At 47.1% G+C, this 14457-nt stretch overlaps 1 protein-coding gene across 1 annotated transcript in view; it reads right to left on the reverse strand.

The window, feature by feature from the left end:
• The window catches only part of CACNA1I (calcium voltage-gated channel subunit alpha1 I), a 187210-nt gene that overhangs the window by 34663 nt on the left and 138090 nt on the right, over positions 1-14457 (reverse strand). Inside the window, exons 9-12 of the mRNA XM_009902560.2 lie at positions 12578-12884; positions 10904-11310; positions 1696-1847; positions 624-809 (exon numbers count right to left, since the gene is read on the reverse strand). Coding sequence (XP_009900862.2) covers positions 624-809; positions 1696-1847; positions 10904-11310; positions 12578-12884 — 1052 coding nt within the window. The remainder of the gene's footprint in view (positions 1-623; positions 810-1695; positions 1848-10903; positions 11311-12577; positions 12885-14457) is intronic.

Genomic DNA, 14457 nt, shown 5'->3' on the forward strand with positions numbered 1-14457 from the left:
CCACAATGATCTCAGATATTTTCTCTTTTCCTCCTGACAATCTAATACACACCACAGGAGTGAGAGGTAGAACACCACAGCCTGACCACTGAGACCTGTTTGTGAAGAAGGAGCTGTGCACTGCACTCCCCAAACACCTTGGTTTTCATCTGTACTGCCTCAGAGCTCATGTAGTCCCTTTGACCTGTCCTTCACATCTGCTCTTTCCATCGTTTTCTTTCATTTTTCTTCATCCCCCTATCACTGCATCCATAGGATGCACTGACAAAATGTCTGTTGCTTCTTGCTGCTCCTCTGCCAGCCAGCCTCCAGACTGAACTGTTCCTACAGCCAGTCCTGATTACCAAGACACTTCCCCTGTCCTGCCAGGGACATTATGGTCAAGGTGTGCATTTGGTGGCAGTGTTTCTCCACCCCTCCCAGGCCAAACCTTCAGCTGCTGAACCCAATTCAGGGCAGCAACAACCTCAGCCCATACCAACAAATAAATGGTTGTCAGTGCTTGCCTGAGGCTAGAGCAACGGGCAAGACCCAGTCATGCAAGCGTGCACTGAAGCTGCTGTCCCCATGAGCCATGCAGTGCTTCTTCTGAAACACTGAGAGGCAACTATCTGCCAGCTCACCTGAATATAAAGATGAAGAGCATGAGGAGCATGCAGAAGGTGGCTACATTGTCCATAGTCTTCATCAGCACCACAAGCTGGCGGCGCAGCGCAGGCATGAAGCGCACCAGCTTCAGCACCCTCAGGAGGCGGAATGTCCTCAGCACAGAGAGGCCCCCATCTGCCTGGCCAACAATCTCCCAGATGCTGTGGCCCAGAGAGGCACAGGGAGTACAAGGAACAAAATGAAAGACAAGTGAACAAACTGAAGAGAGAGAGAGCAGTAAGAATGCCAAGCCAAGTTTTCACCTCTGAGAAAAATCTGTTTCAACAAGATATCACAGGATCACAGGGTGTTAGGAGTTGGAAGGGACCTCCAGAGATCATCAAGTCCACCCCCCCTGCCAGAGCAGGACCACAGAATCTAGCACAGGTCGCACAGCAACACATGGGTCCTGAAAGTCTCCAGAGAAGGAGACTCCACAGCCTCTCTGGGGAGCCTGTTCCAATGCTCTGTGACCCTCACAGTGAACAAGTTCCTCCTCATGTTGAGTAGGAGCCTCTTGTGTTGTAGCTTAGATCCATTACCCCTTATCCTATCACAGGGTGCAACTGAGAAGAGCTTGTCCCTTCCCTCTTGACACCCAGCCCTCAGATATTTATAATTAGAAGCATATACTATAGGCTTATACTTAAGTGCAGAACGCTGTATTTCTCTGTTAAAAACATGAGCTGCACGTTGTCAAGAGTGAGGAAAGGACTGCAGCATTAAATTCCTGCAAGACAAGTTCCCCTATCACTCATTAAACCTTTGTGACATCCTTAACTTTTGCATTTACCAATATTTCTCAGCTAATATTTGTTGTGGAGTTGCAAAGCAATTGCAGTTGCCTCCATTCTACAGAGAGAGCTGAGGGGAAGAAATGCTATGCAGCTTGCCTAGGGTCACCAAGTGTTTGCCTTGTAAATCAGCTCAGGTCCTCCCAGCATAGCTGCTAAATCTTCTTTTTTTTCTTTGAAAAGGCATATGAAAATGTGCAAGCTCTGTGGTGCTCTTTTTGATACTTCAGTCCCTCCCCAAGGCCCCTGTCACCTGATGATGACGATGATGCTGTCAAAGATGTTGTAGGGGTTGCGGAGATAATCAAAGAGACCAAAAGCAGCAAGTTTCAGAATCATCTCCAGGGAAAACATGCTTGTAAAGACAACATTGCTGATCTCCAAGATGTTGGTCAATTCCTCTGGCTGGAAAGAAAGCACATTCAGAAAGTCAGGACTGAAAGAGCCCTGAAATCATGGGAAATAATTTGCCACCATTCCCAGAGGAGGTCCCATAAGTGAGATTAGAGTGGAGCAGGACAGAGCCATCCCTGCTCCAATTCCTTTGCACATTTACTACATCCAGCACAGATTTTGTTCCTATCATTCTTTTCCTAGGTGCAGTCAGGAGGTGCAGTCACAGCCATTCATATAGCAAAGGCTGCCCAAGCATCTCCCAGATTCCATTCCATAGCCTGGTCCCCCAGCTAAAGGCTACTTTGCTTTACTTTGTGCAAAGAATCCAAGTATTTTCTGGAGCAGGGCAGAAGTGGTTAATCTGTGCTCAACCACTTTCTTCAAGAATTTCTTCCTCTGAGGTTTTCACAGGTGGCTGGTACATATTTTTGCTGACAACTGAGTGGTAGGAAGATGGTTCCCCATCTTCCTCTAAATATCACTGCACTTATCTGCCCTTGTCCCCTTTGTTTTATCCCTTCCCTGTTGTTCACTCCCCCTCTCCCCACCAAATCTTTGATATGCATTAGTCTTCTGGTTTTGCTCCAGCAGTCTTTTCTCTCCCCTCTGTCCTCAGAGTGGTCTAAATAATGACCCAAGTGAATATCTGAATGAATAAGACGACTGCAAGGAGGAGCCACTGCTAACAACTACCTGCAAGAGACTGAAAGAGTAGGACAGGGTGAGGAAAAGAGAACAATAGATAGCAAGAGGAGAAAGAAGGATGTACAAGGTGAAAATCTCCACACATGACACAAGCTGATTGTGTTGAAAGAAAAAAACAAAGAGAAAGAAAGGAAAAAATAACCCAAACAGTCTGACACATCTTTGAGCCCCTGTGATACAGCCTTCTCCAGCAGAGACTGGTGTGCTCCTGCATACGGGAGGAAGCCTTTTAATGGCTCCATCAGTGGAACAAGACTCAGCAAATTAAATTACTCCTCCTTTTGTTTTCTGAGTAAACAACTTCTTTTTACTTCAGAGAAGTTTCCAAGGCTGCACACACTGACAAGGTCAGGAAAGGGTCTAGACCATTTCCTCAGGAATGGTGAAACAATTGCTTCAGAGGGAGACAAAGGCTGCACTGATGTCACCAATAAGGAATACCAGGATCTTGCCATCCCCTATGAAACAGAGACATTCCCTGCACTAAATTTGAGGTGGGCTCATCTGCTCAAATCAGCTGTTACCAAGGGGACTAGGACTCCACCAGGCCAAACATCAAGGCCTGAAGTCTGAAATGAGGTCAGATGTGTGACAGGCAACAAATACACAAGCCTGACCATGTCTGCATAGACACACACACACAGAGCCCAGGGAGACTGCTACAGCAAGGGAAAGGTACAAAATGTTCCCATAGTCACAGAAGAACTTCCTCACAGTATAATGGGAGCCAGGCTGGACACCCATGGATGGCCTTCAGACCACATGAGGCTTCTAGGTCAATAGCCTTAAGAAATTTAACAAGAGCAAGTGTAGGGTACTGCATCTAGTGAGGACCAGCCCCACTTATCAGTACAGGTTAGAGACTGACCTGCTGGAACACAGCTCTGTGGGAAAAGACTTTGAAGTCCTGGTGGACAACAGAGTAACCATGAGTCACCAATGTGCCCTTGTGGCCAAGAAGGCAAATGGAATCCTGGGGTGCACCAAAAAGAGTGGCAAGCAGGTTGAGGGAGCATCTACTGCCCCCCTGCTTTGCCCTGATGAAGCCCCATTCGGAGTACTGTGTCCAGTTTTGGGCTCCCCAGTTCAAGAAGGACAGAGAGGGTACAGCAAAGGACTGAAGAGATGATCAGGGGACTAGAGCATCTGTCCTATGAAGAATGGCTGAGGGACTTTGGGCTTCTCCAGCTGGAGAAGACAAGACTGAGGGAGGATCTTATCAGTGCTTATACAAATTTGAAGGGTGGGTATCAGGAGTGTGGGGCCAGTATCTATTCAGTGGTACCCAGTGACAGGACAAGAGGTAACAAGCACAAATTTGGAACATGGGAAGTTCCATCTAAACATGAGAAGGAGCTTCTTTGCATTGAGGGTGGAACACTGGAACAGCAGCACTGGAATAGGCTGCTCAGAGAGGATCATTGTACAATCTCTGGAGTCATTCAAAACCCTCTTGGATGCTGTCTGTCCTGTGCAATCTCCTGTAGGGGGTGGTTGGCCTAGATCTCCAGAGGTGCCTTCCAACCCCTATCATTCTGTGATTCTGTAATTCACCTGGCTGCTCACCATTACCTTTCCAAGCAAGAGCTGGCGGGGTCCTGCTCCAGATGAAGGTGTGCCACCTTCCTGAGAGAAGGGACAAAGAACACACTGCTTCAGGGCTCCTCTGGCCCAGATTCCCATGTTTACCTCGGGGCAGGCATGTGACACCTCAGACAAGGTTACTTTTTTGGTGTTTAACTTGATGTAGCACTAAACCCCAGCTCCAAGCCTTCAAGGTCATTCTGATCCAGGCTCTGTAGTAGCAGGCAGTAGTACTCTCACTGTTGGGATAACCTTGCTGAAAAAGTAGCTGAAGACTCCCCAGTTCCTGCACACTGGCCTGAGCCATGCCTGGCCACCAGAGCACTCTATTAAGCATCGCATAAAATGGATGGGAACAAGAAAACTGCAAAAGCCCATTGTTCAGGACAAGAGAAGACAGATGCTCCTGGTACTGCTGAAACAAAGAAGTGAGTCCCTGCAGGTCAGAGCCAATATTTTTATCATTAACTCAGTGCCCAACAGGGAAAGGAGTTGTGGTGTCTGAGGACTGTGGAACGGATGTTTTTCTGAAGGGCAGCTTTTTCTGTTGGCTGTGCCTATTACATATGCAGTTTGGGGAAGGGGAAGTGAGACAGGAATGCAGTTCTGGGTCTGACCCTCCCCCTGAAGCTGGAGGCTGCTTTAACCCCTGCTCTGGGACCCCCAGAGGACCACCTCCTCCATGGCGAGCAAATGGACTGGAAACTGCTCCTCTCATCTGTGGCTTCCCGTGCCCTTTGCTAATTTGTTGCACTCCTCATTACAGATTTTTACTGAAATAGTCTATTTCTTTAAAATATAGAAAGGGGAGATGGCTCAATTTCCACCCATAATTACATTTGAATAACAAAACCATCCTGAAAATGAGAGGGAGAGGAAGGGAGAGAAAAGCAAAGAGAGAGAAAAAACAAACAAGTGCACATAGGAAGGGCAAGATGAATATCACTTCATGGAGAGCCAGGCAGTAATGACAATCACCAGGGACATATGGTTTGTATGCTACACAGAGATGCCAGCTTCAGCCTGAATCAAATGATTATGTCACTGAGAATGAGCAATGCAAAAAAGCAACAAGCTATGGTGGTGGATTATCCTCTCTGCTGTCCACACAGTCTTTCTTGTGCTGTCTTAGGAGCAATTGATGCTTGAAAAGCCATGCTTCCATCTCACTCGTGGAAAAGGTCACCTGTTCCCTTGTCTCTACTTCCCTCCCTGACATCTGTTTTTCTAGTCAAGCTTCCACCTGTTAATCTTTTTCTAATGGGCCATCAATCAGGCCCAGCAAAGCATCCTTCCTAGAGAGAGGGGCAGGAGGATTGGGCAGGGAAAGCCGGGGAGAGGAATCAGAAAACAAAGCTGAAGACAAATTAGCAAAATAAACTCATTGGCACCTACAGGAAGCAGAGGACCAGAGGATTTTTTTAAATGGAGTAGAAAAGTTGTAAATGCTGGGGAAGGACGAGCAACACAGGGAATTAAATCAGGAGAGAAAGAAGAGAAAAAGAAAGGAGCCAGCTGCAGAGATACTCATTGGCTAAAAGCAGATCCTGCTTTGAGGCCGTTTCTGGAGATACAGGTAATTTGTCAGAGTGCAAAGAGCCATCAGCTGGGGCTGCAGGGGCCACCAAGGGCTGTGTCCTGTGTGGGGATGCCCTCACACCTGGGGCAGTGTGTCATGAGTGACAGTGGACAAGGCTGACATGTGAGACTCTCTGGCCATGGAACAGTGAACTTCATGAAGGGGGCAAGCAAACAGGGGAAAAGGGCTTCTCTCCTTTTTTTCCTAACAACACACAGGATTCCCAGCACGATGGATGTATCCCCTCACATCTGTGAGAGGTCCAGAGACTTCCACAGACAGCCCTCAGGCATTTACCATCAAAACCTTTAGCCAGGCTTCCTCCTCCCAGGCCATGCAGGTTTACCTAGAAACTGTAAATGGAAGTATCCACAAGGGAAAGCTGAACTCAAGGATATTTTAGTTCAAGTAAAAGCAAGGGATACCAGGAATCTCTCCATAAGAAAAGTCTGTTTATATTGCCTAGTCAGGGTAGACTCATTTATTCATCACACAAGGAGAGAAACTTGAACAAAAACTGTAGGAGGTGAGTACCAGGATGAGAAAGGTAGCTGGAAGGGGAGAAAGATTCAGGGGGGCAGAGCATGCCCTGATACCCTGCTTTAACAAGACTGGTTCACCTACTCTGAATATGGATCTCCTTCCAAATCCATGAAACTACCTAATTCACCTCTTCATGGCACTAAGTCCTTCCTCCCTACCAGTGTAAATCAAGTACTGATAGTGAAGTGTAGGATTCAGGTCTTCAGTGCTCCTGATCAGACATCAGAAACTAGACTTGGGACACAGGGCAGCTGCTCAGCTTCTTTTCTCCTTTCCAGTTTCTTACTAACTAACATTGGAATTCTTAAATCGGATGAAAATGAAAACATAATGAAGCCATTATTTGAATGAAACTGAAAACACAGTGAATCCCTTCTTTGACAACAGCCAGAAACTCCTGCACTATAGGTTACGAATACACAGAGCACCATTAAGCCCCAGCGAGAGGAGTTTCTCCTAACCAGGAATAAGTTGGCAACAGTCTAGAAACGGAAGAGTAATCGATGTCATCTGTGAAGACCATCCCTACCAAACCATAGCTGCACATCACTGCCTCTAAGAGCATGAGAGATTAAAAACATACCCAAACAATCAAAACAAAAGAGAGAGGTCTCTCCAGCCTGCCCATTTTTACTCACCATTTCCAAGCAATTTGACAATAATCGGAAGAGTCATCTCAGCCACGGAGCATACCAACTGGTTTTCCTTGCTCTAATCACCACCTCACAACCAGTACAGGATGTCCTGATGTTTTGTTATACCCTAGTTTTACAAGACTGAAGGAATGTTGTTTCATCTGCTACCCCAGGGAGACCGTTCCATCATTTACTAAATGTCAGTGTGTGATGAGCTGGCTTGGACATTTGTTGAATGTTTCTGACAAGCAGCAAATAGCAAAGAGAGAAGCAATAACTGTAAAATATGAACTTGTGGATGCAATAAATGCTGGTATAAAGGGAAATCATGCAGGCTAAAGGATATGAAGGTACTGATCCACAGGGCTGGTCTAGTTAGGAAACAAGGGATCATCTCCTGATCCACACCAGACAGACTTCATAAAGTATTGTCTGATCTGTGAAGGAACATTGTAAGTAGATACTGGAGAAGATAAACCAAGTTACTCAGAAATTGGCTCATTGGCTACTAATGGCAAAGAAGCTCAAGTCCAATGGGCCCTTAAAGAAATATATGAGAAAGGCAGCCTGGAACATTCAGCTGGGACCAGCCTTTTCATCCTCATGCTGAATAAGGGAGAAAAGCAAGCAGCACCAAATCCTCTGAGAGTGTTTAAAAAAAAAAAGAGGGGCAAAAAAAAGTAAGCCTCTTAAAAGGATCTTTCTGGACAGCCACAAACATCTAATATCTTGATTTTCTACACTGGATTTAAAAATAGGCACTTCCAAGTAGAAGCAGATAGGAAGAACTGCAAAAACTATTTCAAGCAGGACAAAGCTTGAAATGATGGATTTGGGCTTGGGCAGTGTCCCAGCAGTATCTAAAGGCCTGATACTGAGGATATTACATGGTATAATGCACACTGATGGATTTGGATAAACTTATCTATTTACAAGTGATAACTTGTGATGGATCTAAGGATTAAAGAATTACTCATAGCGGTGCAGTTTGCCCCAAAATGAGTTTATTGCCCTCACAAGAAATGTATGAGGAGATGGGAAGCTGACCTAATCTCACAAACAGGACAGGATGAGGGGCTGGGTGGATAAGTTTAAGACCAGGCTGGATGAGGCTCTGGCCAGCCTGATCTAGTGTGGGGTGTCCCTACCCATGGCAGGGGGGTTGGATCTAGATGATCCTTGTGGTCCCTTCCAACCCTGACTGATACTATGATACTATGAAGTTAAAGCCAAATTCCAAGGTGATCTGGACCTGAGTAAAGTGGTTTGAGTTGCTGAGGTCAAGCCTCCTGGCAGAAAACCACTCTGAATATTAAACCCCTGAATTGCAACCAACAGGTATTTGTAATTCATGTTGTGGTTTTGGTTTAGTCCGTTTGCTTTTGTTGCTGTTGTTTTGTTGTGGCTGGTTGTTGGTTGGTTGGTTTGGTTTTGTGTTTTGTTTGGTTTTGTTCCTGTTGGTCAAGGCATGGAAATCAAAGGGTGAAACATACATAAACACTGTCCCACCAGGTTCCTGTGTCTCTGAGCCTGAACATTAAGCCTGGCTCCTGCAGTCTCACTCCTCACCCTGATGGCTGATGGGTGCTGTGGTCGGCAGACAGCTAAATTGCCTATGGTCTGTGAACAAGTGGAGCAGAAAGGAGCTGACAGACATGCCCAGGACTGCTCAAACCCATGGCACCTTCACACATGCCCAGCCAGATGTGTCCTCAGAGAGTGGCTGGAGTTGAGATCTCCCATGCACCAGAATAAAAGCTTGAGAGGTCTCTATAAGCATTAGCTCCAGGCCAGGAGAGATTCATGTGATGAAGTAGCTGAGGCAACAGAAGCGACCTCTGTCCTAAGACGGCAGCACCCTGCAAATCCCAGATCTCTGTGGGCAGAGGGGTTTGGCTGGTTATCATTCTATGACAGTCTGTGTTTCTGAGAGGAAAAACAACAGGGAAAAGAGAAAGGAAGGAGGGCAAATGAGGGAATGAAGCACCAGTCTGAGATATACCATGGCTTGAGGAAAACTGAAAGAGAGCAAAGGAAAAAGCAAATGCCTGTGTGCTTTTGAGTTAAATGCTGGCTGGAAAAGACCTGGAGGTTATGGTATGGTCTGAATATTACTTGTTGAAATATTGTGCCAGGGAAACAGGATTCAGTGTAGCCATGTTAAATAAACAGGCTGCACCACTCATGATCAGTTTGTCTGACATCTCTTTCTAGTAGAAACAGCATGCAGGGTCATAAGCTTTTTCTAGCTACTTACAGATAAAAAGGGATAACATAATGTGAAGGATGTGTCATTAATAACCTGCTACTAGAAACCCCAAGGCTGCAGGCAGCTCCCACTCTGCTGTGGGCTGTACAAACACAGCAGAGGCGGCCTAGAAGGGCTTCAATCTGCACACACAATAGCCAGAACATGAGAGTGAATTCTCTACCTCCAGCTCAAATAGTCATCTGCTAAACTCTTAATTCATGCTGTCTCCAACAAACCAAAATGAACAATGGCTCTCCCTGCTTGGTGCTCACATCTTTAAACTATCAGTGGGCAGTGTTCGGCTTGTCCTGGGCTTCAACCCTTAGTCATCTCTCTGCTATGTGATAAATTCATGGCTCTTTTTAATCTATTTTCATGAGTCAATCCCTGCAGCCTCTTCTTCATTCTCCTCTCCCCTCAGCTCCTGCCAGTATTTTTCTGGTACTGTAGCATCCTGCGCAGTTTCGCATTCTGGGATCAAATTAAGGTTTCCCATGCTTGTGTCAGAAGCTAGCTAGGCTTTGAAAAACGCTTTAATGCTTGATATGTGGGTGGGATCCAGACATCTGGGGCTTCAAATACTGGCTCAGACACTGTGTTGCCTCAAACAGGGAATTTAAGATACTCTGGGTCTCGAGATATCTCTATCCTGATAAAGCAATTCTGAGTGCCTTGTTTGAATCAAGCTCACTGTCTCTTTGCTGCCTGAGACTATGTTCAGGACTAGACCTCAAGTTGATTCCAAACCTTCAGTGCAGTCAGCATCTCAGTAGTGGAGCAATCTCCTATTTTTTGTGTTCTGGACAACCACATGGAGTGAATTGTGGTGACATTCAGACTGATGGCGTAGATCTGAGATGCGGATGTACAGCATGGACTCCTACGTGAAGTGCAGCAGAGCTCCCAGCCAGCAGTGCAGATGCAAGGTCATCCGGAGCCGGCTCTGCACATCACAGAGTAGGCACAGCCTCTGTTTCCCAGCTATAAAATGAGGGCACACAATCTTTCTCAATGTCACAAGTCTGTCATTAGGATAAAGAGCACTGCTTACTCAGAGCTGCCTGCAGACTATTGGTGTGAAAGTCAAACCTGTGCCCACACCTGCTGTCTATGTCTGACCTACATATCACTTCTTGCTGTCATGGCAAAGGAAAGACTCAAGCCATTCAAGCCCCCCAGATGACTGAAGATGGGAGGTGGTGCCTTTCCTAGCCGCCTTGTACAGCCAGACTGTGCAGAGACATCTCTTAATTAATCTGGAAAGGCTAGCAAGCTGATGGATTTGAATTGAGATGCTGGTGAAGTGACTGTGGCATCCCCAGAGGGCACGTTAAATTAACCAAATAGACTAAGGATTCAGTAAGCTAATGAAGAGAGAAATGAGTGAGAGAGAGAGAGAGAGAGAGAGAGATGAGGAAGACAGAAGAGACAGGGTGGAAGAGAGAGAAGCAGAGGGGAAAAGAAGACAGAATCAAAAACAGAAGGATAAAAGTGAGCAGGGAAGAGTTAAAAGAGAGTGATTGGAAAGAGGTGAGAGGAAAATACATGACAGAGTGAAAGTGATTAAGTGCAGGAATAAGGGAGAAAAAACCCTGCAAGATCCTAAGGCTTTCTCCAAAGCCATGCTGGGACCATCTGTGCTGTGGCCTGGGGTCCAAATTGCTCAATCTCTGCCTCCACTGAGTTGCATCAACTGCTTAGTAAGGTTGTAACCTCAAGCAGGACTCACCAGTCCCTGCTGCTCTTGCTGTGCCTTCAGGTGCCTTACCTGCTCATGGTGCTCGATGCCCATGCTGATTGTGTTCACTAGGATTGCTATCATGATCCCACGGTTGAAATATTTACTGTCCACAATCCCTCGCAGCTTGACCCTCACTTCTTGCCACATGTCACTGCAAAGCTTCAGCCGTCCGCCTTCTTCTACCTCCTCCTCCTCCTCTTTCTCTAGTGCTGAGGCACCATGGTCCTCTCTGCTGCCCACTCCTTCCTCTTCACTGGCTCCTTCATCCTCCTGGCCTGAGCCAGTGCTGTCCAGGACAGAGAACCTTCGGGATGCTTTGTGCTCCCCACTCTGACATCGGGGGCAGTTGGTGGGATCGGAGGTTGCTGTTACAGCAATGGGCTGGACCATGCCCTGAGGAGGGCAGTCAAGAGAGTTGTGCTGCTGGCAAAGCCCTGTGGAGAGAAAAGATCACACTTAATAGTGAACGTTTTGGAAAAGGTCTCCAAACTGAGCTTGGCTTTTGGGTATTCAGACAGAGGGCTTTTTGGCTGTAAGGATGACTCAGGAGTGGTGCATCATCTCAAGGCCAGCAATAAAAGCCATTGCCACTGGGGGCTTTACACTGACTGTCTGTGTCACCGAAAGGCACAGTACTGTTCAGCTGCCAGTGGCTAGGCTCAATGAGGGTTTACATCCATCAGAGGAAGAACTGGTTTGTATGATGTAGGAATTGCAGCTTGAGACTCAGTAGCTTGTGTTAAGTGGGAACTGTTAAAAAAAACCCCAACATCACAAGGGCTGCTTTCGGCCTGAACAGCTATGAGTGGGGTCTGAGAACCCACATACCGAGCTGAACTCTCTGAATTAGGGAAAGTACATTAGCAAAGCATCTCAAGAAGCTAGAAAAAGTAGCACAAGAACAGTTCCTCCTGGGACACGCTTCCCCCTAACACTTATCTCTCTTACACTCCTGCCATTCCCATGCTATACCAGACCCAGAGCCCTTCACAAGCTGAAGTCAGTGTTATCCCATTATGGTCTCTGTTATGGTTATCCCATTATGGTCCATGCATAGAATCATAGAATGGTCCAGGCTGGAAGGGACCTTCAAAGGTCATCCAGTCCAACCTCCTTGCAATCAGCAGAGACATCCCCAACTAGACCAGGCTGCCCAGAGCTCTGTTGAGCCTCACCTTGAATATCTCCAGGGAAAGGGCCTCAACCACCTCCCTGGGCAACCTGTTCCAGTGTTCCACCACCCTCATAGTGAAGAACTTCTTCCTGATATCCAATCTAAATCTACCTTTTTCTAGTTTGAAGCCATTGCCCCTCAGCCTGTCCCTGCAGGCCCTTGTCTCTCCCCATCCTTCTTGTAGGTCCCCCTCAGGTACTGCTACAGTCATCCCTGGTTTGTCCCAATTCTTGCTGGTTGTCCCCACCTCCCTGGTCTGCCACACTGGCCACGGCCCCATAGAATCACAGAATCACCAAGCCTGGAAGAAACCTCAAAGATCATCAAGTCCAACCCGTCACCACAGACCTCATGACTAAACCATGGCACCAAGTGCCACATCCAATCCCCTCTTGAACACCATGCTCTATGGCCCATGTCAACTCTAGTTCTGTGCTTTGTAGGCACAGGTCCTTTGGCAAGGATGCTCCCAGTTACTCTCACGTTTCCACTGTTGGCACTTCCAGCTTTACCCATGCAATCCTTACTGTAGTGCCTCTGGCTTTTCCTGCTCTTGCCTAGCTTGGCAGTGCTGGGCTGCACGTGGCCCTGGCGCCGGCTCTGGATGCTGTTGTAGAGCCCAAGGGTGCGGCGCTTGGCTTTGCGTATGATGTGGCAGATGTATTGGAAGATCTCCTCGTAGCAGTCTCCTGGCTCCATGTAGCTGGCCACAGTGCTGGAGGAGAGGTACCGGGCCCGCTGCTCCTGCATCAGCTGGTGCTCTCGCTGCTTGGTCTCTGAGAACTGGGTGGCGATGACCACCAGGCACAGGTTAATCATGAAGAAGGAGCCAACCTAAATGATACAGAATACAGAATTAACCAGGTTGGAAAAGACCTTCGAGATCATCCAGTCCAACCTATCACCCAATACCATCTAATCAACTAAACCATGGCACTAAGTCCCTCATGCAGTCTCTTTTCAAACACTTCCGGTGATGGTGACCCCACCACCTCCCTGGGCAGCCCATTCCATTCACTCTTTCCGTGAAGAATTTCTTCCTAACATCCAGCCTAAACCTCCCCTGGCACAGCTCAAGACTCTGTCCTAAGACACAAAGGAGAGGGAGGGACAGACAGTGTCAGCCAGAGGAAGGACATGCAGGAGGGGAAAAGAATAAAGAGGAGAGGAAAGTGACTGGAGGTAGACAGAGGAACAGGAACCAGTCTGCATATGAAGATGAATAATCACAGAATCAACCAGCAGTGTGGCCAGGGGGCCAAGAAGGCAAACAGCATCCTGGCCTGTATCAGGAATATTGTGGCCAGCAGGAGTAGGGAAGTCATTCTCCCCTGCACTCAGCACTGGTTAGACCACACCTTGAGTACTGTGTCCAGTTCTGGGCCCCTCAATTCAAAGAAGATGTTGAGTTGCTGGAATGTGTCCAGAGAAGGGCAACGACGCTGGGGAGAGGTCTGGAGCACAAGCCCTGTAAGGAGAGGCTGAGGGAGCTGGGGATGAAGAGGCTCAGGGGAGACCTTACTGCCAGCTACAACTATCTGAAGGGAGGCTGTAGCCAGGTGGAGGTTGGTCTCTTCTCCCAGGCAACTAGCAGAGGAACAAGAGGACAGAGTCTCAAGCTGTGCAGGGGGAAGTTTAGGCTTGATCTTAGAAAGAAGTTCTTCACAGCAAGAGAGATTGCCCGTTGGAATGGGCTGCCCAGGGAGGTGTCTAAGAGGTGCCCCTAGAGGTGTCTAAGAAGAGACTGGATGAGGCACTCAGTGCCAAGGAAATTTCAGAGTAAGCCATGGCTGACTAAGCTTGTTTTTGAGAACTCATTCAATTTGATTTCTGTGCAGAATTTAGAGCTCTGAACAGAAATTCAGGAAACACAAGCACTGCTTTTGGCAGGCTTTGGGGCCTTCAGCATGCCACTTCGACATCTGCAAAGGCTTTGATGAAAACTGGACTTTTTGTTTCCCCCTCCTTTGTGTTAAACAGAAAGTGGGAGACAGAGAACTCATTTGGTCATTCAGTTTCCTTCTCCTCTAGTTGCTCTTTTACTACTGGAAAAATGATTTGCTGTCATTTATGGTCCTCAGCTCTTGGAGGACACACCAGGATTTCTGGACTATTTTATTTATTTACATCATTTACACCTTAATTCACCACAGAGTGTGATGGCACTTTGCTGCAACGAACGAGCTCTTGAAACCAACGAGGAGTTTACAGAAACTACTGACTTTGTGGAGGACACCAAACAGTCTGTCAAAGCAGTTCTTCCTTAACTCATTTTCTCTTCTTCTGATACTAGACACACTGTATTAGCTCTTACTGTCCTCCAGCCCAGCTAGGCTTTCCATTTCAAACACAAACCCAAACATAACCCATTCCCCCCAATTTCTTATAAACAAAACAAAATGCCCAA

This window comes from Dryobates pubescens, chromosome 15 (assembly GCF_014839835.1).
Source record: "Dryobates pubescens isolate bDryPub1 chromosome 15, bDryPub1.pri, whole genome shotgun sequence".
Taxonomy (NCBI): Eukaryota; Metazoa; Chordata; class Aves; order Piciformes; family Picidae; genus Dryobates; species Dryobates pubescens.